Source organism: Physeter macrocephalus, chromosome 2, assembly GCF_002837175.3.
Source record: "Physeter macrocephalus isolate SW-GA chromosome 2, ASM283717v5, whole genome shotgun sequence".
NCBI lineage: Eukaryota > Metazoa > Chordata > Mammalia > Artiodactyla > Physeteridae > Physeter > Physeter macrocephalus.
This window is the reverse complement of record NC_041215.1, coordinates 50,134,955-50,158,955: the sequence shown is the minus strand read 5'-3', so window position 1 is coordinate 50,158,955 and position 24,001 is coordinate 50,134,955. Positions and strand designations below refer to the sequence as shown.

Genomic DNA, 24,001 nt, shown 5'->3' with positions numbered 1-24,001 from the left:
GCACCCCTTTGTTTTTAAGATAAAAATCGAAACTCCTTAACTTGAAACACAAGGACCTCGATGATTCTGCCTGGAACACCCCACCACTGCCTGTTCCCTTTCAGTCTGACTAAGAGTTAGGAGGATTTCTCCAGTCAGTTCAAATATCACCTCCTCGGCAAAGGTTTCTCCAACGTCTCTCTTTCTTTTCCCTGTCACACTGAATGATAAATCCCAAGAAAACAGGCTTATTCTTTTTTTTTTTTTTTTTTTTTTTTTGTGGTACGCGGGCCTCTCACTGCTGTGGCCTCCCCCACCGCGGAGCACAGGCTCCGGACGCACAGGCCCAGCGGCCATGGCTGACGGGCCCAGCCGCTCCGCGGCATGTGGGATCTTCCCGGACCGGGGCACGAATCCGTGTCCCCTGCATCGGCAGGCGGATTCTCAACCACTGCGCCACCAGGGAAGCCCCAGGCTTATTCTTGTCTGTATCCCCAGTGTTTGCATACTGCTTTGCCTGTAGTAGATGCTCAAGAAATATTTTTTTAGTTGATAGTTGAAATAACTGTGTGACATTTGAGTATTTTAGCATCATTTGGACAGACATCAGTCTGATTCTCCCCTCATTCTTGTCCCTTTAGCCAAACTTTTCTCTGTGTCCTCTAATTTCCCAATAACTTTTAACTCTATCCTGCTTTCTTTATCCCACTTGCCATTACTATATTTTAGATAGTGAGTGGCTCACTTCTGTGTGATTGCAAACATCCCTTAACTGACGTACACATTTCTGTTTTTGACCTCCTTCAGAGTGCTGCCACCTCTTTTATAATAGATCTAGAAGCCTACAACTTCTCATCACCTCCTTTGCTGCTCCCCTGCTTTGAATTGTAGTCACCTCTTGTCTGCCGTTCTTTAATGGTTCCCCAGCAGGTCTCCCAAAGTCTACCCTCACCCTCCTACAACCTATTCCCAAGAAAGCCACCAGAATGATCATTTTAAATTTGCTATGTCATGTCACTTGTCAGCAGAATGGGCAATGTATCCCAAGTCTTTACATTGCCTTATAAAGGCCTGCATTTTCTGGACTACTTTGTCTCACTAATCTCCAGCTTATTCATTCTATTCCAGCCATGCTGGCTTTCTCAACACACTCTTGTCTTTGAGCTTTTGATAAAATACTCCCACTGCCTGGAACCCTCTTCACCGAATAATTATTTGGCCCTGTCTCCACCTCATTCACCTCTTCATCCACATCATATTTTCCCAATGGTGAGCTTTCCTAAATGCCTTTTTAATACTGTGCAATGCCAAGTATTCCACAGAGTATTCTTTTTCTTTTTTTCTTTTGGCTGCGTTGGGTCTTCATTTCCGTGCGTGGGCTTTCTCTAGTTGCATTGAGCAGGGGCTACTCTTTGTTGCGGTGCGTGGGCTTCTCATCGCGGTGGCCTCTCCTGTTGTGGAGCACGGGCTCTAGGCATGTGGGCTTCAGTAGTTGTGGCATGCAGGCTCAGTAGTTGTGGCTTGCGGGCTCTAGAGCGCAGTCTCAGTGGTTGTGGCTCATGGACTTAGTTGCTGTGCGGCATGTGGGATCTTCCCGGACCAGGGCTTGAACCCGTGTCCCCTGCATTGGCAGGCAGATTCTTAACCACTGCACCACCAGGGAAGCCCCACAGAGTATTCTTATACCTCCTTTTAATGTCCTGTTTTTCCAATTGTCTATAGGACTTATCAACTTCAAACATATCATACAATTCACTCTTTATTATGTGTATAATCTGTCTTTCCTTACTGGAATGTAAGCTCTATAGGGGAGGAATCTTTGCTTTATTTGTCCATATATCCCAGACACTTAAAAAAATGCCTGGAATATAGTAGATGCTCAATAAATATTTATTTAATGAATGTATATGTGGTACCAAGGACATTATGCAGCTGTGCCTTAAAAGATTATAAGTCAAAATTCTTCCACAATGTTCAGTGACAATATTAACTTCTTTTCATGAACAATTATATACTTTTTTCCTCTTTCTTTTTGGTTACTTCAAGCTCTATTCATCTATAATAAGCCAAGGTGTTTCTTCAAGCCTCCACTGACAGTCTTTTCTAAGCAAGCCATCCAATAGGATGACCCAATGCAAACAAGGGTGAGTTTGAGCATACTAAAACACTGCCTTCAGGGAAGTAAGATCAGTTGGGTAGGATATGGGCATGGTTGCGTGGGTACATAAGTATCCCAGTAAGTTTTTAGGCCATCTCTCACAATGAGGCATTAATATTGCTAAACTACCAGGCAGAGTTAGAAGAAAGGCTTGGGAAACAGGAACACAATTGCTAAAGTTCAAGTTGATATTGAAATTCAAAAATAACAGTAGTTCAGGCACATATAGGAAAGGTTGAGCTACAGCATAGGAATAAGGATCAGAGAAAACAGATATAAACTAGAACAAAAGGCAAAAAAAAAAAGCTCAACTAAAAATGAGAGAAGGAGCAGGGAAAACCTAAATCCAGGCAGTTGGTGAACAGCATATTTGAAGGAAAAGTAAACTTACATCTAAGTGATAGAAGCAGATTCAAAGGTGCTAGTGACAATAAAAATCTTGACAAAACGGGATGTTTCAGCCCGTGAATTGTGCATTCATCCCTTGATGTCAGCAGCTAGTCCCTAAGCATGACTATTATAAGGCTCAATATGGCCATGACATTAGACAGGTAAAATATTACCAACTCACTCTTAGTAAAGAAAATCTTTATCAGTTCCTATTTTCTAAAAACATTCATCTATTCACAATTGCTCTGCTCTGTTCTAAGTCAGCTGATTTAACACTGTTTTGGAAAGGAGTTGTGGATGTATGGGGGTTCAATTCCTTTTCCTCCACTCATTTGCCCAATCATAATGTAAATATCGTTAAGATAGAGTGCTTTATTTGGTTCTGTTACATATTCAATTACATCTTCAAATCTTACTCAAAAGGAGGCTTGTTAAAATATGTTCAGTGAGCTAAAAGTATGATAAACATAGTTATAAGAAAGTACTTCCTGTTATTGTAAGTTTTGGTTAATGAAAATTGTTTCCTGAAGATTCAGAATAATATGCTATCCTTACAAGAGCTAAATCAATATTTTCTTGGTGTGAAAGCTTCATTAAGAAAAAATTTCTGCTTATGATTTATTGAAATGTATTATTACTATAAAATATTGGTTTATAATCTGTAGTAATATTGATGCTAAAAGCACAAAATACATCAAGAAGATGTCTGAATTTAGGACTTTAGAAAGAACTATTTGCAATGTTGATTAAAATACTCATGAAGGACTTCTGAAGTTGTATATAGCTGGTTTTCATGGATATATTTGGTCTTTGTAGAAGCATATGGAAATGCATATTTAATTTGACAGTATTTTGAAAATCATACCCACCCCAGAATACCTTGCAAAGTAGAAATGCTTCCATATGCTAGAAGATGGTTTGTCTGTTATGCTATGAGTAAAGAAAGAGCCATATATCCAACAACAAAATTTTAAAAATATTTTCTTGGGCATTGTGGATTATGAAAGTAAAGGAAAATCAAAAGGACAATGTCCTTGTACTTAAACATTTAGAATTAATTTAGTCAATTTTTCAAACAATCACATTGGACGTACTAAGATAAATTCTCACAAGGATCACAGGCCCCCTTAAAAAAAAAAAAAAAAGAATCAAATGGGCATTTTCTGCCTAGGTTTCCATGCCTGTGCCAAATCTTCTGAGACTCTGACCACATCTGATTGGAGCAAGGATTTATAAGAGAATGAAGGCAATCTGTCTCTACAAGACATTACCATGAAGCAGACAAACCTCAATTCTAGAGAAAAGGATAACTCCCACTCAATCAAACCCTCTCCTCTGGGGTGGAGTTAAAAACAAGTGACCAAAGAGAAAATGGATCATAGGAATTCAGACCTCTGTTCTGAGTAATGCATGCCAATTATTCCTGTGGCCTGTGAAGTTGGCACAGCTCAGTCTTGGAAGCACCAGGACCCAGTGGGTCTGTGTGTGATGAGCAGTTTCCCAAGCTGCCCCACACAACAGTATCATTGCACCGTGGTTGTTTTGACAGTCATAAAGAGTCAGATGGATACATGTGTTTTCTCAACAAGAACAAATAAAAGTTTAGCAATAGCTCTTCATAGTTTATATTAAAAACGCTTGCAGATTCTGAAGGTTACTTTAGGGACAAAACTTGAAGTAATTAAAGCAAGAGCTGAAGCTCTTTGACAAGTTTTACTTTTTGTGTTTAAAAGGTTCACTGACCTCATATATCTCCAGGGACACTAGTCTGCAATTTTCAAAGAGAAAATAAATTTTGAGGTTTCAAAGGACTTCAGTTTTCTCAAATTAATCTTTATGTCATCATTATCTGAGAATAGTGATTTGCAAGCAACAATGGCTTTAATGTATCTTTTTATACTGATGATTACTATTTTGGTTTTCTTTTAAGAGCCAGGATTCCTTTATCTCTTAAATTGAGAAAATCAGATTATTTACTGAAATTATTTTTAACTGTGATCATGCCTCAGTACATAAACGTTATTTTTATGATCCCAGCTTAAATTCACACACAAAAATTATCTAGGTAATTTTGCACAGTAAAAAAGTGTCAAGCCACGAAGATGAGGGATCCTTTTAGAGTTATTGATCTAAAATGGTTTCTGAATGAAGACATGTATAGGTTATATGCCATGAATCCATAAATGAGTTTTCTTCAATCAAATGGTCTTCTTCTGGATCCCTTACAATGAGGCTTTGCGGACTAGGATTTACAATAGGTATAACCCACTCGTGGCATGGCTCTGGAACTAAGAGTATGAAGCATACTTGATTTTACCACTGTTTATAATTTCTAAAATATTGTAGAATAGAGATAAAGAGCAATTTTATGATAATCGGCAGACTTTTAAATGTTAAGTCAATAACTCAGATTCCATAAAAATTCTAGTAGAGTATAAAAAGAAAAAGATCACTTGACATATCCCTTAAAGAAATGTCATTTAAGTAACTCTTCTTTATACTTTCTTAAATTTATGAAACTAATCAAGGGAAATCTCCCTCATAGGCAACAATTTCAGCTTTCAAAGTAACAGAGAGAAAATTTACTCACTTAGTTAACATAGCATTCCATTTTGCAGAGGAATTGTATCTGTAAGTTTCACCACCAACTTCTTCAAGCTTTTCCAAAGCAGCTCTGAGTTAAAGTTATCTATTCCTTCACTGTTCCTATGGCAATATCTGAAAATTCACCCAGCAATTATTAAGAAATTGCCTTGTGGCACATATTCTATCCCTGTGTTACCTGTCATTTAAATTGTTTATTCAGCTATTGAAATGGCATCTCTACAAAAAGATTGTATGATTTAAAAATCATATGCAATATCCTATATTTATTTCTATCTATAAGTTTCTTGTACAAAAATATATGTTGTTTATATTTGCTCGTGCCTCCTCAATTGACTCAGGAACGTTCTCTTTACTTGGTAAAGCAGTGAGCACCTTAGAAAGGATACTCGTTTTGGAGTAGGATAAAATGGAAGGTCCATCATGTTTAATTCCTAAGATTGGAAAGATGTATGGATATATTGGAAGTCCTCATTATGTGATTACAAATGGAATACTGGGAAAAGGCCGTTTAAAATACATCTATTTTAAAACAGTAAACCATACTTTTTGTAGTAAATAATGGAGGGAAAAAGAATAAAAGATTTGATTGAGATGCTCTTGAAAAATAAAATTTTAAGTTGTAAAACAAATTTAATTTATAATTTGACAAAACTTACATTAAAATTATAATATGCTAATTATTAAAAAGAATAATAAATTGTGTGTATTTTAACAAATGTGATAGCAAACTACAATCTTTTTTGTATTATATTTAACTTTTTTAGCATGAGCATAAAGATGATCATTTCCAGAAAATTTTTTTTTATTATTTTTTTTTTTTTTGTGGTATGGCGGGCCTCCCTCTGCTGCGGCCTCTCCCGTTGCGGAGCACAGGCTCTGGACGCGCAGGCTCAGTGGCCATGGCTCACGGGCCCAGCCGCTCCGCGGCATGTGGGATCCTCCCAGACCGGGGCGCGAACCCGGTTCCCCTGCATCGGCAGGCGGACGCGCAACCACTGCGCCACCAGGGAAGCCCCTCCAGAAAATTTTTGAAGCATTCATCATTTCCTTTTAATCCCTGATATTCTAGTCATTTGCTTTTGAAGTACCATGTCTAATTTCATCTACTTCATCTGTTAATGGTTCTGACTCTGACATATTCTCATTGTCCATGATTTTGTGTTCAGCAGTTCTTCAGTATCACTTGCATCATGAAATCCTGAATCTCTTGAAAAATTTTACTTTACAATTTATTTGCATTAAGTTTTTATTGTGTTATGCTTATAACATTCTATAATCAGCAAGAGTCCAAACTTTTTTAAAATAACATAGAGATAAATGCTAATACTAATTGGGAAAGGGTGTTTAGAAAAGGCTAATTTTATAAGTGGGTAGTTCATTAGTGAAAATTTCCTACTATGACAGTTTTTGCTTTCCTACATTATCATATATATTTGGGGACTGGAATAATGCTTTGGTAATCAGGAACTCTTGCAATTTGCAATCAGATGAAAGTAAAGGCTAGAAAGTAAGCAAGTGGTAAAGCTGGAAATGCAAATTGGTGTCTTCTACAAATGTCTGTTGTTGACATAATGACTGTGGATGAGAAACTCCTGGGCAAGAGGACCAAGTGTTGAGGCATTGAGAGGATCAGTGAAAAAGTGAAAAGAGAAAACCTTATAAAATATAGAAGAGTAATCACATACATTGGAGCAGAAGCAAGAGAAAGTGGTACACTGGAAGATTAGGGCTGTGGGAGGTACACATTTAGGACAAAGGGGATGGCCAAGTACATTTAATAGGGTAGGGACTTGTGGCTGAGAAGTCATCCATGTTAATTCATACTGAACATCTAACTCCAGAAACATGCTAAATAGGTAGAACAGATGCCCTGGGAGGTCTAGGTCATAGATCAACTAGGGATTCTGTGAAAACTCTCACTGAGAAATCTATTGATACTGGCCTGTTCCATTTGAAAGCATTTGGAGTCTTGTGAATTTACACACCTACACTTCCTTGTTCTCTCAACATCTAACAACAAGACCTTATGCGGGTGGTAGATAAGGATGTGATAAGTAGTAAGTCAGAAAGAATCACAGAAACGAAAACAAGGTTTAAATTTTAGATGAGTTTTGGGCTATGGTGTTCTCCAGTATTGCCTGGAGAAGTATGTAGAATCAAATATATCAAGTCAGCACTCCCCAGAACAAATGTGCATTAGATGATCTCTCCATATAACATTAATTGTACAGTTGGGTCAAGAATGGTACATGCTTATAATTTTTTAAGTCTTTTTTTCTAAATTTTCTTGATGCTTATTATTATCCTTTCTTAGACTTCCCTATATTGTTTTATAGGAAACAATGTTGTTTTCCTATATTGTTCCTCTTTTTTTAAGTTCCCTAATAATAATAATAACCTACATTTCTGAGTTCTAAAATATGCCTTAACCATGCACTGATGTCAGCCAGCCTCTTCTATTGGGTCTTTTTAACCTGCAAATGACTTATTATAATAAAGGAGATGAGTCAAGTTCTCAATAAAGCCTTAAAAATGTTATCTCTACTTAAAGTCTTCAATCAAATACCTCTAGCTGTTTATGGAAATGTGTTGGCATGATTTGAAATTCCGGCATTAAAAAAAATTATCAGTAGGCCCCATTCTTGGCCGCTCAGAAAACTTAAAAAAAAAAAATTGTAGGGGAAACTAGCATTTCAAGAGATTTACTATATGAGACCATTTGGAGGTTTTTCATGCCAGCATGGAAAGTGAGGAACAGCAGTTTTCTTGTATGTGTTATTTCATTGGACAGGGTAAAAAGGTAAGCCATAGAAGGAATCTTAATAGCTCACATAATCCACTCCTGTTTTCATGCTAGAGTCTCTCTAAAAAAAAAGAAGAGGTGGGTGGTGGTGTCTTGAATTGCAGTCTATGGGCTCTCACAGAAGAATCTTTTTATGGTCCTCAGATATGCTTGAATTCCCTAAAACCAAAAGGTTAACTATTGATCTAAAGTCTATCAGAAAGGTCAACACTTATAAAGTTAAAAAGAAAAATTCAAGATTTTGAAGTACTTTTTTTAAAGTGATACATTTCTGATTGTCAAATTCTTACAATTAAAATATTTCCCTTCATATTTCAGAGCAATAATTAACTGTGTAGACTAAATTGAAGTCAGCCCTGAAGGAAAAAGACACAAGATGACATTTACTCACAACCAGTTCTAATTTTGTATAATTCTTAGCTACAGACAAGATTTAGAATATGACACTGGAATGAGAAAAAGTGATGATAAACTAGGAAAAGGTCAAATTCTAGTTCAGAATAATAGCTTGAGTTATAATAATTAATGAAGTGGACTGACTCTGGCCTCCACTCATTCTTTTTATTGGCAAAGGTTCTTGGAAAAAGTCTTAGGTCATCATCAGTTTTGAACAATGGCCAAAATGCCTATTTAAACAAAAGAAGGAAGTGAAATTTCTTGGTACAGATGTAATTTACCAGTCGCTAATGGGAACATCATATAAAAGATACTTTGAAATTATATAATGAATATTAAACTTTTAGAATGCAGGATTACATGTTCCGGGATCCACTCACTACAGCAGGTAGGCCAACCGCCAACCACTCCCATAATGCCCTTCTTCTCAGCTTTGATAGACATTTATGCGTTATGTTTAACCATGCACCTAGAATGCCCCTCACTAACTTCCACCTTCGTCCTGTCCTACCTCTTTATCGAAGGCTTTGACTACACAATTATTGCACTTTAAATATGGGGTCAAATGATAGAAAATAAAAAATGATTTAAATATATATACTTAAAAAATACTTGATAAAGGACGAATGGACCAGGAAAAGTTATATGTACTCTTTATTTGAAATAATGTGTTTAGCCACTAGATGTCACCCTTTTTGAAGCGACAAAGTTTACTTGACAAAGTTTACAACATCAACAGCAGTTACATTCCACTATAGGGTAGAAGTTGGTACCATCGGAATTAGTCCCTCTGATATCACATAAAAAGAAGCTTTAACAACAAACAAACAGAGAACAACAATAAACAGGCTTTCCTGTAAGAAGGGCTACATGGGTCAGACTGAATTGTGTCGTCAGTCTCCAAAGCCAGATAGTAAAAATGCAACAATAGTTAATAACGTGTAATTTTCAAAAAAAGTTAAAAGCATGGCTCTCATACAAATATAAAATGAACACATATAAAGATCTCAATCAACTCATTAATTAGCAAGGGAGCCAATTAAGATGGTGAGGCCAGTATGAGAGAGAATTCAAGGAATAGAGACTTAGAGGGTCAGTCTGAGCTTGGCAATAGGTACAAAACAGTTTAATGTCCCAAAGGTCACAAGCCGTAATCTTTAAGGCTATGTTTCCTGCTTGAGAGAAATGATCTCTACTAGGTAAAATTCTGCAAGTTAACATGCAACTTCACATTGAGGCAACAAAATACTTAGCCTACATGTATGGATCACCTATCATTCTTCAGTGGCTATGCTAAGTGTTTGACATGCATCATCCCATTTTAATCTCACAGTAATTGCCTATGAGGTAGATGCTGATGTTATCTTTATATAGAGGCTAGAACACTATGAAGTCAAGGACATTCTTCAGGTTATGGACCAGCAAGTGAGTGATCAAGCTGGAATGTAAATCTGGTCTGTCTGCATGGTCTTTCTCCTGGGAGCATAGACTTAACAATTGCTTACTGGGTCTAGAGGATGTTAGGATTCTACAAGATGAGGCACATGCGAACACACTACAACCCCTCCACCCTCTCCTGTTCCTCATCCATGAAGGGCAAATAACGGTGAAAGAAATCTGAAGTGCAATAGAGATGCTGTAAAATCAGTTAAACTGCTAACACTTGCATTCTCTAGAATTTGTGTAGATTACTTACTACACCCTCGCTTCCCTTTGCTGATTCCTCTATTGCAATTTAAATAAGTGGAGAGTTGGAAATGCTCAAGGTAGTGAGTCTTCACACAAAAGCAAGCAATACCTTATATACTATCTATATGGAAAACACTTATGCTAGGTAAAATGTTATCAATGCGGTTTGCTAAAAATGAAAAAGAGACCTTTTAAAACATGGTATTCTTATAATATAATATACGCTTTATATTCTTTTCAGAGAATTTGGGACAAGGGCAATATACTCAAGGAAGATGTCTGCCTAACAAAATACTTGGCTAAAAAATGCTCTATTTAATTTTAAAACTTTAAAATCTTGTGGAAATTTTAGACATAATTAAATGAGCTATAGAAAATCATCTTAAATTTGTAAGATTTATATGCACAGAATTTCAAAAATGTGAGGTGCTCCAAGCTTTATTACTAATTCAGTTTCAATTCTTATAACGATTATACCACTCAGCCAGTGACTGAGAAGATTCAGAAAACTAATCAAATGTTATTATATTACCTATTAGGAGTCTAGACAGTCTCCTCATCACATACACTCTGATACAACTTTGAAAGGATTTTTTTTTACAGAATATTATTTCTTTATCTTCATACCAGATTTAAAAAATAGAAACACTTAAGAGTTCCCCAGTCAAATAAAAATGTGTAAATTTGTTGGTGTATCACATTTGCATTTATACTTGCTCTAAAAAAATGGAATGCTGTATAAAAATCGAAAAGTATTTCTTTTTATGTAGTCAGTCTGTTGTTCAGTGTTCAGATTCTTCAGTTTTCATGGATTATAAAATTTTTTAGGACAGAAGATACTCCTTATGAGACCATCTTATAAGTTTCCAGCTTTAAAGGTAGATGTAATTTTAATAATAACATACCACTTTTAAGCTCTATTAGGCACAGCTCTAGTTGCCTTTGATTTATTCATCAGTGTGAGAAACCTGAAATTTTCTAAAGTCTAATTTTTGAAAAACAGTTAGTAGTCTCTTCGCATTAAACCATCTGCTCTGCATGATTACAGGAACTCATTTTTAGCCTTGAAGCTTCCCTTTTATGATTAAATTTCTTGTTCAACCAAGTGAACTCTTTGGAAACCATTTATTTCCGATAAGGCATATCATTGTTCATAGAGTAGTAAAATAATTATAATCAGTCCAGATTCTTATTGGATAGCATCTTAAAGAGCTCATGTAAATTTAGCATATTATTAATGCAAGTTCATTTATTCATCACCAAAGAAGAATCTAAAGATAGTACTCACGCAGGTTTAATTGTAGAGGCATGCTTTTCATGGACAAAGGCACCAGCAAGACCTCCTGCTCCTGTATTTAAATACTGGATTGAAAAAAAAAAAAAAACTGGATTGAGAATAAATTGAACTGTATGGGTTTACCTAAATATGTATGACAAAAGTAAACAATGTAATAATTTGACTTTTTTGTTATGAAACCAACTTTTGACAAGATCAGAATGTGTGACTATTTGAACTTTTATAATAAAACAGAATTTGGAGTTACCTTGTTTAAAGAGAAAAAAATGAAAGATAGCATTATTAATCGAGAATAAATCGCTATTACTTTTTTAGCCAAATTTTGCCCCAACTAGTAGATAACAGTTCCAGTGACATTTATCTCATTTCAGAGCTCATTCATTTCAGTTATTTTGTCACAAAATATTTAAATAATAATAAAAGATTATATTTTTAAAACACCTAAATTAAAATAAAATTGGTTTTATTTCCATGCTCCCTGTCAATTAACTTGTCTTCAAATGTCAATACAAAGTTGATTCCATAAGAATTATCTTTACTTATGTAGAAATTTCACAACATATCAACAAAAAACTCGGATCAATTTGAATTAAGTTCTAAGTGTGGAGCTTTTTTTCCAGAACCTCCTGACTTTTTACAGAGCAGCCAGGGAATTGAAGGAATAGTATACTATAGAGGATGGAAATACCAAATTTAATAACCTATACTATTCTATCATGTGACTCTACAGTTAACTAAAGTCAGAAAATACAGTAATGAAAGAAATGGAGGTAAGTAATTCAAATACTTAAAATTGGCCACTGATCCAGTTTTACATTTAGATTAATGTCAATATGGAATAAAAGAATAAAAATATATTAACTAGTTTGTTGATACCTTGTAGGAGCACCAGCAGGCAAAATCAACTCCCCAGTCATGTAAGTGGAGTTCAACATTTCCAACTGCATGTGCCAGATCAAAGCCAACCAAACAACCCTGGGGAAGAACATAATAAATTTTGAATTCGCTTAATGATTTGAAATAGTAAACACAGTATACTTAAGAAAAATCTTTGACACACTGCTGTACCATAAATACAGTTCATCCTTTGGTACAGTGACTCACAAAGTGTGTGTCAAAATCCTGGGCATTCCCAAGACCCTTTCAGGTCAAAACAATTTTCATACCATGAAGAAGACATTCTTTGACTTCTTCACTATGTTGACATTTGCACTGATAATGCAAAAGCAATGATGGGTGAAACTGCTGGCACCTCAGCACAAATCAAGGTAGTGGAAGCTTGTACTGTCATTGTGTGTCAAAGCCATTCAGTTACAGCATGAAAAAGTTAATTTCACTTATATATATCCTTGATAAAAGTATAAAACTAATACATTTATATTAAATCTCAATATCTTAATTTTCCTATTTTTAAGATTTAATGTGGGAATTATGCATAAGACATTTGACCATATCCTGAAGTAGGATGGTTGTCTCAAAGTAATGCACTTATGCAATTATTTGAGTTGCAAGCTGAATTAGCCACTTTAGCTTACTGGAAAACCGTTTTCGCATGAAAGAGCAACTTATATACAAACAATAGTAAGTCATACTTCGGTATTTGACAGACATATTTTGGAAATTTAAATGAGTCTGTCAATTTAAGGAAAATAACTCACAGGATTTTTTGCCAAGGAAAAAAGGTAGTTACCAAGATAAAGTAGAATTTTGGAAAACTTGTATCCATTTTTATGAATATGACCACTTCCCAGTATTTAAAGATATTTCTGATGAGTTTAGAAGTAATATATAATTTTTAAAAGAACATATACTGAAATACGTAAATATCAATATTTGTAAAATATGCATAACAATGAACAAATATTTTCCAAATGACCAATGCTTATTGTTATATATCATGCATGGATACAAGATCTATTCAAAATGAAAAATCAGCCAATGGATTTTAATGTAACAAAGCATAGAAAGATCAGTGATTTGGTTTCACATTTCATACCACAACTCCCAAGAAGTTCTCACTTGTCAAATTCTTGTGTAGTATCAAAGATTATTCACAATTAACTGAAAAAGCTATTTAACTACTTTTGCTTTTTCTAAATATATATCTGTACAAGGTCCAATTTTATTCCTATGCTTCACAAAGGAAAAAAAAATCAAGAGATTGAATGCAGAAGATATATAAAACCAGTTGCCTTCTATGAAGCCAAACAGTAAAGATCTCTCTATCTATATAAAATATCTGCCAAATATAAAACATTCCTTTTATTGTTTCTTTTAGAAACTACAGTTTTGCTTCCCTAACAATATATTATTTATGTCAATATGTAATGGGTTTACCACGTTTGTCCTAAAATAAATAAGTAAATGTATTTTAAAATTCTATTTTAATTAGAAATACAGTAAATATAGATAGATATAAACAATATTAAGACCTCTTTGAGGGGATCAATGATTTTTAAGAATATAAAAGGTTTGCATTACTAAAAAGTTTGAGAACTGCTGCTTTAGTATATCCTGTTAACCTGAAGGAGTTAATAAAATTTTCAGTTTATCACTTAATCCCACATCATGTCATTTAATTTGATCAAGTATATTCATGCTGTAGTAAATTGCCTTAGTGGTTCCCATTCTACATCCCTTCCTGGATCCATGTCCCTTGCCACATAACTTTTCAGTTACTTCACTGCGAAAAGGGTGCAATTCTCCTCCACTGGGATCAGTCAGGTGACTTGTTTTGAGCAAAGGGACATCAGCACATATAATACAAAGAGAGTCTCCTAATAACTTGAGTGATAAGACTTGCTGTCTCTTGCCCTCTGCCACCTGTATGAGAAGGACTTGCTTCGGCCAACCTACTGGCCCAGATGGAAGATGAAAAAATTGTGGATCAGAGTCATCCTCCCCTGGGCTCAGCCTGGATTCTACTCTCCAACATTCTCTTAGTTGGCCAGAGATGCATGAGTGACCTCGGCTGAGATTAGCAGGATCCATGCAACCAAGTCCTGTCTAGATCAGTTGACACAAAGGTAACCCATAAAAATGATGCTGTTTTTGACTCTATACTATGTTCTTCCTGTACATTGACTTGAGACCCTAACAGTCTCTTACTATCTGACTCTATTCTGTCTCAGTTAATGACATGAATTTTTTTAAAAAGCTGATCGTTAAATGGGGGTGATAGTTCACTTTGCAAACATGTCTTACCTCTGAGTTCTTCTGTTGTTAGCTTACTAAGAGCAAACATAATAATTACATTCTTAAAACTTGTAGACTTCCTGCAACTTCGAAGAAACACATCTATGGATTGAAGTTTTTGAAGTAAATAATTGCAGAGGGACCAATTTTAGATTGTTCTAACACCTCTTAAGAATAAATAACCCCAAACTGCTATTACAGGTACTTTCCCCAGAACAGAGGGATGCAAACCATGACCTGTTCTTAATGAATAAAGTTGTATTTGAGCACAACAATCTCATTTGTTTAGATATTGTCTGTGGCTGCTTTTGCAAGCACAAATGCATCACTGCAACAGAGACCATATGAACGAAAAAGTCTGAAACATTTGCTATTTTGCCCATTACAGAAAAGATTTGCTGACCCCTGCCCTATAGCATTGGTTTCCATAGAGAAAACTCAATATATTGGAGAGTCAGTTAATTAGAAACCTTACTCACTGTAACGTGGCCAGAACTAGAACATCATAAAAGAAAAAGTTCTTACAGGTATTTTGTTTCTAAAACACAAAAAATGAGCAATACATGTCATAAAAATATGACAAATGCTTCATGCTAACACAAATTTTTGGAGCAATAGGAAAGAAATACAGTTAATCTCCATCAAGATTTAGAGGTCATCAAAACTTAGGTTTTCAGACTAGGTTCAGTAGATATATATACAGACACATACATATATGCAATTAGTTTGTATTTTTAAGATACACTTCTAATATTGAAATTAAATTTGGGGGAAAAAAGTTCTGAATTTAAAATTCTCTTTTTTCTCACCAACATATCCAATTAAAGTGTTTTTTTATGAAGAAATTTTTACAACTTCTCTTAGACAAATTTTTACAACACAGCTTTTCTTAGAAAACTCAAGGAATAAAAAGGCAGCACTTTTATTTTATTATCAATTATTTATAAAGAATGGCACAATGAAGAAATGATGAAACTTCACCTACCGTATCCTGTTATTAAAAGCCCTGTGGTCACATCTGTGGCACGACGTAAAATAATCACGTGTGGCTCCTACAGTATGTTTTAATGCATGTACAGTTCTTTCCCCATGGGTGGCAGAGAACATAAATTATTAAAATGTGACTGTCTTTAGGAAATGACCGTAAGATACAAACTTGCATGAGATCGTCACAAACGGATTTTACAAAAGTTTCGCTAGATGGCAGCATCTTAAAAATAAAGAAAAAACTAATCGTTCTCCAAAACCTCTGTATAGCCATGCAGTTAACATTTTCATTATTTTACGAATAAGAGTAGGTAAAACAATATGAATGTGTGAAAACAGACCTCACCCTTGAGTGCATACTTTATGTAATTTTAAAAATAGAAATCAAATATTTTTCAACAGATTTTTATTAAAATTACCTACAATTGCTCAGACTCTCATTGATACAAGCACAGCAGCAGTGTTCAGCCACCGTGTCACCTGGCTTTACAGTCAGTCCCCAAACTATGGCAGTAGGCTTCTAACCATTCAGACTACTTCCAGCCTGCCTTCTTCCAATGAACTTTCTAAATCATACATTTGGTTATAAGACTTCCTATGTCCCTTCAAAGATCTCCCCATTAACTTCAGAATGTAACTCATTTTCCTTGGTATGTCTTTTAAAGACCTTTATGATCTGGTTCTTTCCAGCTTTCCTGTCCCGGGTGCCCTACACCTACTTTCATTTATTTGCATAAACCGTTCTCTGCCTCTGGAGTATTCTTTCCCTCCTCATTTTCCTGGATAGCTCAAATTTTGATCACAAGATAACTTCCATAGGAAGATACCTTTGCCAAACCCTCTCGCTTCTCTCATCTTACAGCCCTGGTTGCATAAATCTCTTGTAGCAATTTTCCAATCTTAAACTGTCTTCTATTTTTATATAATATGAACTCAAATAATTCAATTGTTGAATAAACAAGTAAAAAAACAAAGTCATGCAATTGTCAATAAATATTCTGTAAACTGAAGCTAAATGTTAAAATATTATTTGATATCCTTTATTTCTGTTTCAATTTTATTGCATAAACCATTTATTCAGGCTTGGCATCTTTTAAAATGAAGTTTCTTGGACAGTCAAAAGTAGTTTAAAATATATTTAAAATCCCTTTCAATAAAACAAGGAATATCATGACTTTTTGTCTTTGCCATCTTTACAGCACAATACTAAAAATTTTTCTAACCAGTGGAATAATACACAGGGTCTGTGCTGAGATTTCCAGGTAAAGAGCTAGATCACTGTCTCTCAAATTTAGTTTATTATTTGTTTATTAATTAAAATGAAATATGGAATAGTACAGTTTAATTTTATCCCTTGTAGCATTAAAGTCCTGATAACTTTATTGATTTATTCTATAACAGATTGGCTTTGGACAGATATTATTAGTTTGTTCTTTCTTCACCAAAAGAAAAAAAAATCCTATAAATTATGAAGACCATAAATAAGTAGCAAATTTGGTGGGAAAAGGGATAATTATCTAAGATATTTGTAGCTATACACAGAACTGAAAGTCAGCTTGTATGCATTTGTATGTTCAAATAATTGTTAAAATAATAAAATACTTAAGATAGGTAAGTATAGGTAAGTAGCCTTTGTCTTTGAGCCACTTGAGTAAGCACCCAGGTTACTTAGGAGGTACCTGCAAGAGATGCTGGTCACACAGCCTGTGGTCATTCATACATACCAGCTGGGTGCATGTCCAGACTTCAGTGGATGCCCTTGGCAGTGGCATTAGCATCATGGTGGGTAAATACAGGGGCCTACAAGTCCCTTCAAGGCTAGTAATTGGATACTAGTATTAGGAGTGTGACTTCTCTCGTGGCTGTTTATGGGAACTACAGTTTCTACACCATACTAAAGAGATCTTTATGTATTCTAAATATCACTCCTGTTTTGATATAAAGTCACAGGAAACAATTGAAGAAGTACATTGCTATAAATTTGAACAATATTACCTTAAATAGAAAAACTGACGGGAAAATTTGAGCACAGTGAACAAAAATCTTAAAAACTGATAGGAATGTGTGTGTATGTGTGTGTTGTTCAACTCTACATAGATGATATGGACAAATGGTGGATTAATAACAACAGGTTGGCTAGTTAGCTTTGATCCTGGGTTTTCCCAAGGAAGCTCACAGTTAAGGAGGTGTTGAATTGTACTGGGAAGGGTGAAAATGAAGAAGAAGCAGATGAAAGGTGGTAGGGTTTCTTGCCATAGTCTTGAAGCACTAAAATTTGTACAATTCATTCAAGTGCTATGATTCAAAAGAATCCACAGATGCTAAATTAAAAAAAAAAAAAAGTAATACCCAGTAAAGATCTCTGTAAGAGGGGCCTCTACCATCTCTGTAAACATAGTATATCATTTCAGAGTGAATTTCTATTGTGAACGTCTTTCCCTTCATGCTAAAATTTACTGTGGTCTTCAAATATCCTTCTCACTTTTTTTTTCTTTTCATCCAACTCTGGTTATAAGCAGGAACTATGCATTATTTCTTTTTTCTTTTTTTTCCTGTATGCGGGCCTCTCACTGTTGTGGCCTCTCCCGTTGCAGAGCACAGCCTTCCGGACGCGCAGACTCAGCAGCCATGGCGCACGGGCTTAGTTGCTCCGCAGCATGTGGGATCTTCCCGGACCGGGGCACAAACCCGTGTTCCCTGCATTGGCAGGCGGACTCTCAACCACTGCGCCACCAGGGAAGCCCTATGCATTATTTCTTATACTGTGTTTACTCTGTACTTCAAGTCAATATGTAATTTGTATTACAATTTCCTTCCCCAAATTATTTAATACAGCTGTCTACTATTTTTTGAAGTACTATGTTAAGCCTTCACTTATTTATACCAATAGTTTGATGGGAGTAACTGTTCCTCACTATTAAAACATAAAGCAATACAAAATGAGAATGAACTTTCACAAGTTAAAAGGGACAAAACAATCTTCCAAGTGGAACTGCAGGGAATGTTTTAGAAATCAAGTAGCTTGGCAACTAGAACCAAAACTTAAAATTTTCTGTAAGGCAGAACCTGAATGCTACTCGAAGTTATTTTAGTCCTGAGGCTCTTATAGATAATATATGATACCAAAAAAAACATAAGTAATCAGCATATGTACTGCAGGAGAAAAAAAATACACACAGTATTCCATCCAGGAAGCTAGTGACTTGATAATTCTAAATGTTCATATTAAGTTCAGCAGCAAACAGGAACAGAAACAGGAAAAATTGGGAGGGTAGACAAGATTCTACTCTAGACATATGATGAATTACTCCAAGGTTAAGGTCTAATAATTTCAAATGTATCTTCTATCAAAGTATTATTTTAAAATGCAAGTGTACAGAGAAGGATGGTATCACAAATAACCCTTAGCCTACATGATAATTTGAGTAAGAAAGTTCCCCCATTGTCCTAGAGCTATTGATTGATGGTATTTATGCCAAAATGTGCATACAGCAGAGACAACAAGCCCTGATAAAGTGAACATTGTTCTGTGCCTCTCATGTGCTATTGGTAGGGATTTGGGGAGCCATGACTATACTTCTCGATTTCCAGAGAGCTTAATTTTGAAAAAGATAAGATATCCAATAAGGGAGAGTTTTGAATCAAGAAAGAGTCTTTCATGACAAAGGCTGTGCATAGATATCAGGGAATTAATTAAATTAAAAATGAGTACCTTTAACTTGAAATCAAAATGAAATCAGAATGAATGCTTTCACTCGGTGACTTAAAAACTCTGGTTTGGATTCAAGGGTAAGCTAAAAAGTGAAAGTGGAATCCATTCTGAAATATTCATTTATTTGTCAACCTGTGCAAATTAGACTAATACAGTATTAGGATTTTATTACACACTTATATCAAGCCATACTTCCATATTTTCAGAAAGTATAGTAGCTTATAGCTATAGTTAGCCAAAAGAAAATATGAAGGAAGTGTCCTGTTGGAAAAGTAAAGTGACAGGGGGTGGAAATTTGGGAAGAAGATGATGGACACGGGGAAACTAAGGAGCTTGTCTTTGGATGGAAACCTTGGAGTTCTGAATGGGGTGGTAGAACTCTACTCAGTTGCTGAAGATGGCCAACCTAGTGCATTTTTTGGAGGCCTTTCTGGGCTCTATTTATGTCACAGGAAATGGAACCTGTATTTTTTTTAAATTAATACATAACTCAAGGTGCCCTTCGTTTAAATTCCAGAAGTGTTTTAGCTGTGGAACTTACACAGCAGGCCAGGTAGCCCATGGGGAACACTGGCAACCAGAGTCTGGAATACTAGCTATGTCCTAATAGCTATGTCCCCTAGTTCTGTGAACAGATGCCTGGAGGAAAATGATAGCTTCCGAACTTGAGTGGGAATTTTTCCCCACACTATCTGACTTCCTCTTGAGTCAATTTGCAATATGCGGTTTTGACCCAATCGTAAGGTAAAATGAATTGGAGCATGTATAACTCTGTTTTTTGTGGTATTAGACTGGATTGATTTTCTAAGACATTTTCATGGATTTGTTTTTACCCTTGTCGAGCATTAATACAGTCTAAAGCAGTTTTCTATATATATGTCTCTATGTCCCATATGATTCTTTAAAGACAGACACAGTGGGGTTTTTCTTAATCTATTCTCTCTCTGTCTCCCTCGCGCTCTCTGTCTCTCTCTCTCTCCCCCTCTTAAATCCTGGAAACTGATATTAAGTGAAGGGTCAATATACCTGTGAAACAATGAAATTTCTTGAGAGTACTCTGCAACTCAGCTACCATTAGAAGGTTCAGTGGACTTCCTGTTGAAATTCTCCCTATTGTCATGTAGATTAGCCTCCCAGTCATATAGGAGTTTGTAAGCTCTTAATTAGAGGGAGGGCACCTGCAATTACATCTAAAGGCCCTGAAGAGCTGCTAACAGGAATGACAATGGGGCCATCATTGTTGGGAGCTATTGCCAATAGAACTACCTAAGAGACCCATCAGAAGAAGACCCACCAGTGTCTTGGGGCATCTCTTAAAGAGAGCGGTTGAGAGGAGTGGGTTAGAGGTTCTGAGTTGGGCCACTACTGAATGCTGGCACTGAATAGAATCTTATTCAGCAATAATTCTGTTCCTTATACTTGACATCTAGGGGCAAAGTAAAAATTGTGGTTTTCAATATTCTCTAAACTGAAGAGACAATTATATCAACCATAAAGACAAAGGTTTCAGGCTCCCATGGAAAAAAATAACCAAGAAAGAGGGCTATATATATTTTCTTTGACTTTCCAAATGTTGAGACCTCTTTGCCATTACACAATCAGTTTACAAATATAAAAGAAGAAAATGTAGTGGAAAGAGAGGTATGGTATCGGCGCCAGACTCCAAGTCTAACCTTTACTGGCTGGCTAAGTCAGCTTGAGCAAGTGCTTAACTTCTCTTGGACTCAGTGTCCGCAACTGAGCCATGGGAAAAGCTCCCTATTAGGGTAGCTGAGAATATTGTAAATACTACGTGCCAAGTGCCTGAAGCACAGTAGGTCATCAGCAGCACCTAGTATTATTCACATTTGTACAAAGCACTATTGCAGAAACTAGATTCATCCTTTTAGCCTGGCTTTTTAAAAGTAAATATTGATGAGACTGGCAAATCCAGAGATGAGAAATAGAAAGTGGGGAGCATTAGGAGCATTTTGCTAGTGAAATTTAAGGAGGGAGGTATCAGTTAAGAAGGTTTGAGACAGAGCTAAGAGCTAACAGCTACATGGGGAGAAAGAGTAAAGGATTTAAGAGAGAGGAAAAGCAAAAAAAAAAAAAAAACCTTGAGACACTAAAGTGTTGTGTAATTTACAGGTAGAAATGTCTTACTATCTAATAGAGTGTGCTTTCAAGAGTAAATTTCAGCTATTTCTTTTACCAGGAAAAAACAGCAATTGTCTCCTCTATTTATGGTCAGAAGTAAGTACAAAACCAAAGAAGAAAAATAAAACAAATCAAGTAACACTGTTCTCTTCTGGAGTCTTTCTCCAGCTGGCAAGGATCTCACACAAAATATAGTTTGTTTGATTTATTTCAGATACTCAAGATGGGAAAAATAGCTCAAGGTAATTTTTCAAGCTTAATTTAGTTCATTTAATATTTAATAACTTAATGGAGCAGTCTGCATGCCCTAAGTGTGTCAAAGAGTAGAAATGGAGTTTGAAAAAGAACTCAAATTTTACAAGTATTTTGATTTTTAGAACAATTGACCATTATAAGTAATTCTTCAGAATTTTCTGATTCTAATTAAATGGGCACACAGTTATGTCTTTTATGCAATGTGTGATCCATAAAATCAGCCTAATCTATTCTTGCTGATAACACACATTTATCCATTCACTGGCCAAACAGGTATGCATTTAATGATAAATGACTATGTATGTGTAAAGCACTAGTATAAGCCTGTGAAGTTTGTAGGGTCCACCCTCAATCAGTCATTGAACACACTACTGACAAAAGCTTCCTAAATTTCATAGTTAAGATAGGCATAGAAATAATTACAAGATACTGCAAAAGAGGACCAATAATACATTTTCCATCATGCTATGGAAATACAGCAGGAAGATAGAATTACCCTGACACAGAGGAGCAAGAAAAATTTTATGATGAAGGTCAAGGATCACCCCCTCATGTTTCTACAGGAGTTAGTCAAGAAATATATGAGTTGGGCCTATAAGAAATACTCCACTTTATCATTTTTGGTAAGAATGCTGCAATGTAAGCAGAAATATATACACCAGCTGTCATTCTGCTTCAGTGCTGAGGTCAGTAGGTAGACATGGGAGTTGTGTTGAAGAACTGAAGTCCCATCTAATGGGCAGAGCTATGATTCAGGCTTGCCACTTGTTATCCTACAGGAAAGATGGTCTAGTGTTGCCAAACCTGTAATTTGAAACTAGGAGTTTTTATATGAAATCTCTTGATCTGTCATTACTGGCATGTGATTAAAAAAAATTTTAAATGTGCCATGTTTGCATATACAAAGAGGGTTAAACAAAGCAAATCTCTAGGACAGATCATAACCTGTGAAGCAGTAGTGGTTGAGCTGAGCTGGAGGAACAGAATCTTCATATGCGGGAATTCTAGGAGGAGGGAAAGCTAAGAATAAAGGCCTGGAGACTGAAAGTATGACATCTGGACAGAAAACATTCAACACATTTGGTTTAGTTTAACTATTAGTATGTGAAGGAGAGCAGAGGAAAATACGATACTGATAACTTAGGTATATGCACAATCATAAAAAGCTGAAGTGGTTTTGACTCTATTACACAAATGGTAGAAGAATGATGGTCATAATTTGGGAAAGACATGAAGCAGGGATCAAATAGGAGATACATGGGCCTAATCACAACCCTCCCAACAATGGGCAGTTACTTTTTGGATGGGTGGTGACTTTTAACCTTTACATATCTACTTTTATCTACCTGTCCTGTTATAAAGTGGCGTTAAAGCAACTATAATTTATCCATCACATGAGAATGATACTGTATATCAAAGAGAGCCCCATTTAGATGGGAAATGAAAGTACACTCTTCCATAAGATATTTTTCTAGTGATTACTATGCCAATCTAAATGGTCAATTTCTCAACCAAATTTGCTTATATTATTAAGTTTACTTACATACTGAACTTGATAATCTTGCAAAGAAGCTTATGGGATAGTTTCTGAAGATGTCACTCTTAAATTTCTTCCCTTAAAGCTACTTTTTATAGACAATGTGATAGTTATCTTCTTTGTTTACCACCTTACTTAAGTTAATTTGCTAGGAAAACGAACATTGTCTCGTCAACTCAACTAAACTTTGATATCCTAATCTTGTTTGCATAAATAATTTAACTGATTAAAGAAGGGGGGAAGTCCCTGGTGGCGCAGTGGTTAAGAATCCGCCTGTCAATGCAGGGGACACGGGTTTGAGCCCTGGTCTGGGAAGATCCCACATGCCGCAGAGCAACTAAGCCTGTGCGCCACAGCTACTGAGCCTGCGCTCTACAGCCTGCGAGCCACACCTACTGAAGCCTGCGCACCTAGAGCCCGTGCTCCACAACAAGAGAAGCCACCGTAGTAAGAAGCCCGTGCACCGCAATGAAGAGTAGCCCCCACTCGCCACAACTAGAGAAAGCCCGCACGCATCAATGAAGACCCAATGCAGCCAAAAACAAATAATTTAATAAAACATTTTTTAAAGAAGGGGATCATGAAGAAGGACATTAAGAGAAATCTCTCACATTTTATTGGGGATTTTTTTTTCTGGGGTCTTTTGAAATTCCACCTACCTTGATTGCCATGAGACACACTTTTTCCTTTCCATTCTTATGGTGATTAGTGAATAAATTAAAACGGGTGTGTACATTTCATGTTGGAACACTTTCATTTTTCAGCTTAACAAAGACTTAAATCAGTCTTCCTTTTGTTGGTCAAGTGGCATGAAAAATATGGGTTTTATTTAGTCTGGGTCTAAGACAACTTAAGTA

The 24,001-nt window shown here is 35.8% G+C and overlaps 1 protein-coding gene across 1 annotated transcript in view; it reads right to left on the bottom strand.

Annotated features, from left to right (window-relative positions):
• The window catches only part of KYNU (kynureninase), a 101,280-nt gene that overhangs the window by 21,651 nt on the left and 55,628 nt on the right, over positions 1 to 24,001 (bottom strand). The window contains exons 9-10 of the mRNA XM_007121695.2: positions 12,196 to 12,294; positions 11,311 to 11,384 (exon numbers count right to left, since the gene is read on the bottom strand). Of these exons, the coding sequence (XP_007121757.2) occupies positions 11,311 to 11,384; positions 12,196 to 12,294 (173 nt within the window). The remainder of the gene's footprint in view (positions 1 to 11,310; positions 11,385 to 12,195; positions 12,295 to 24,001) is intronic.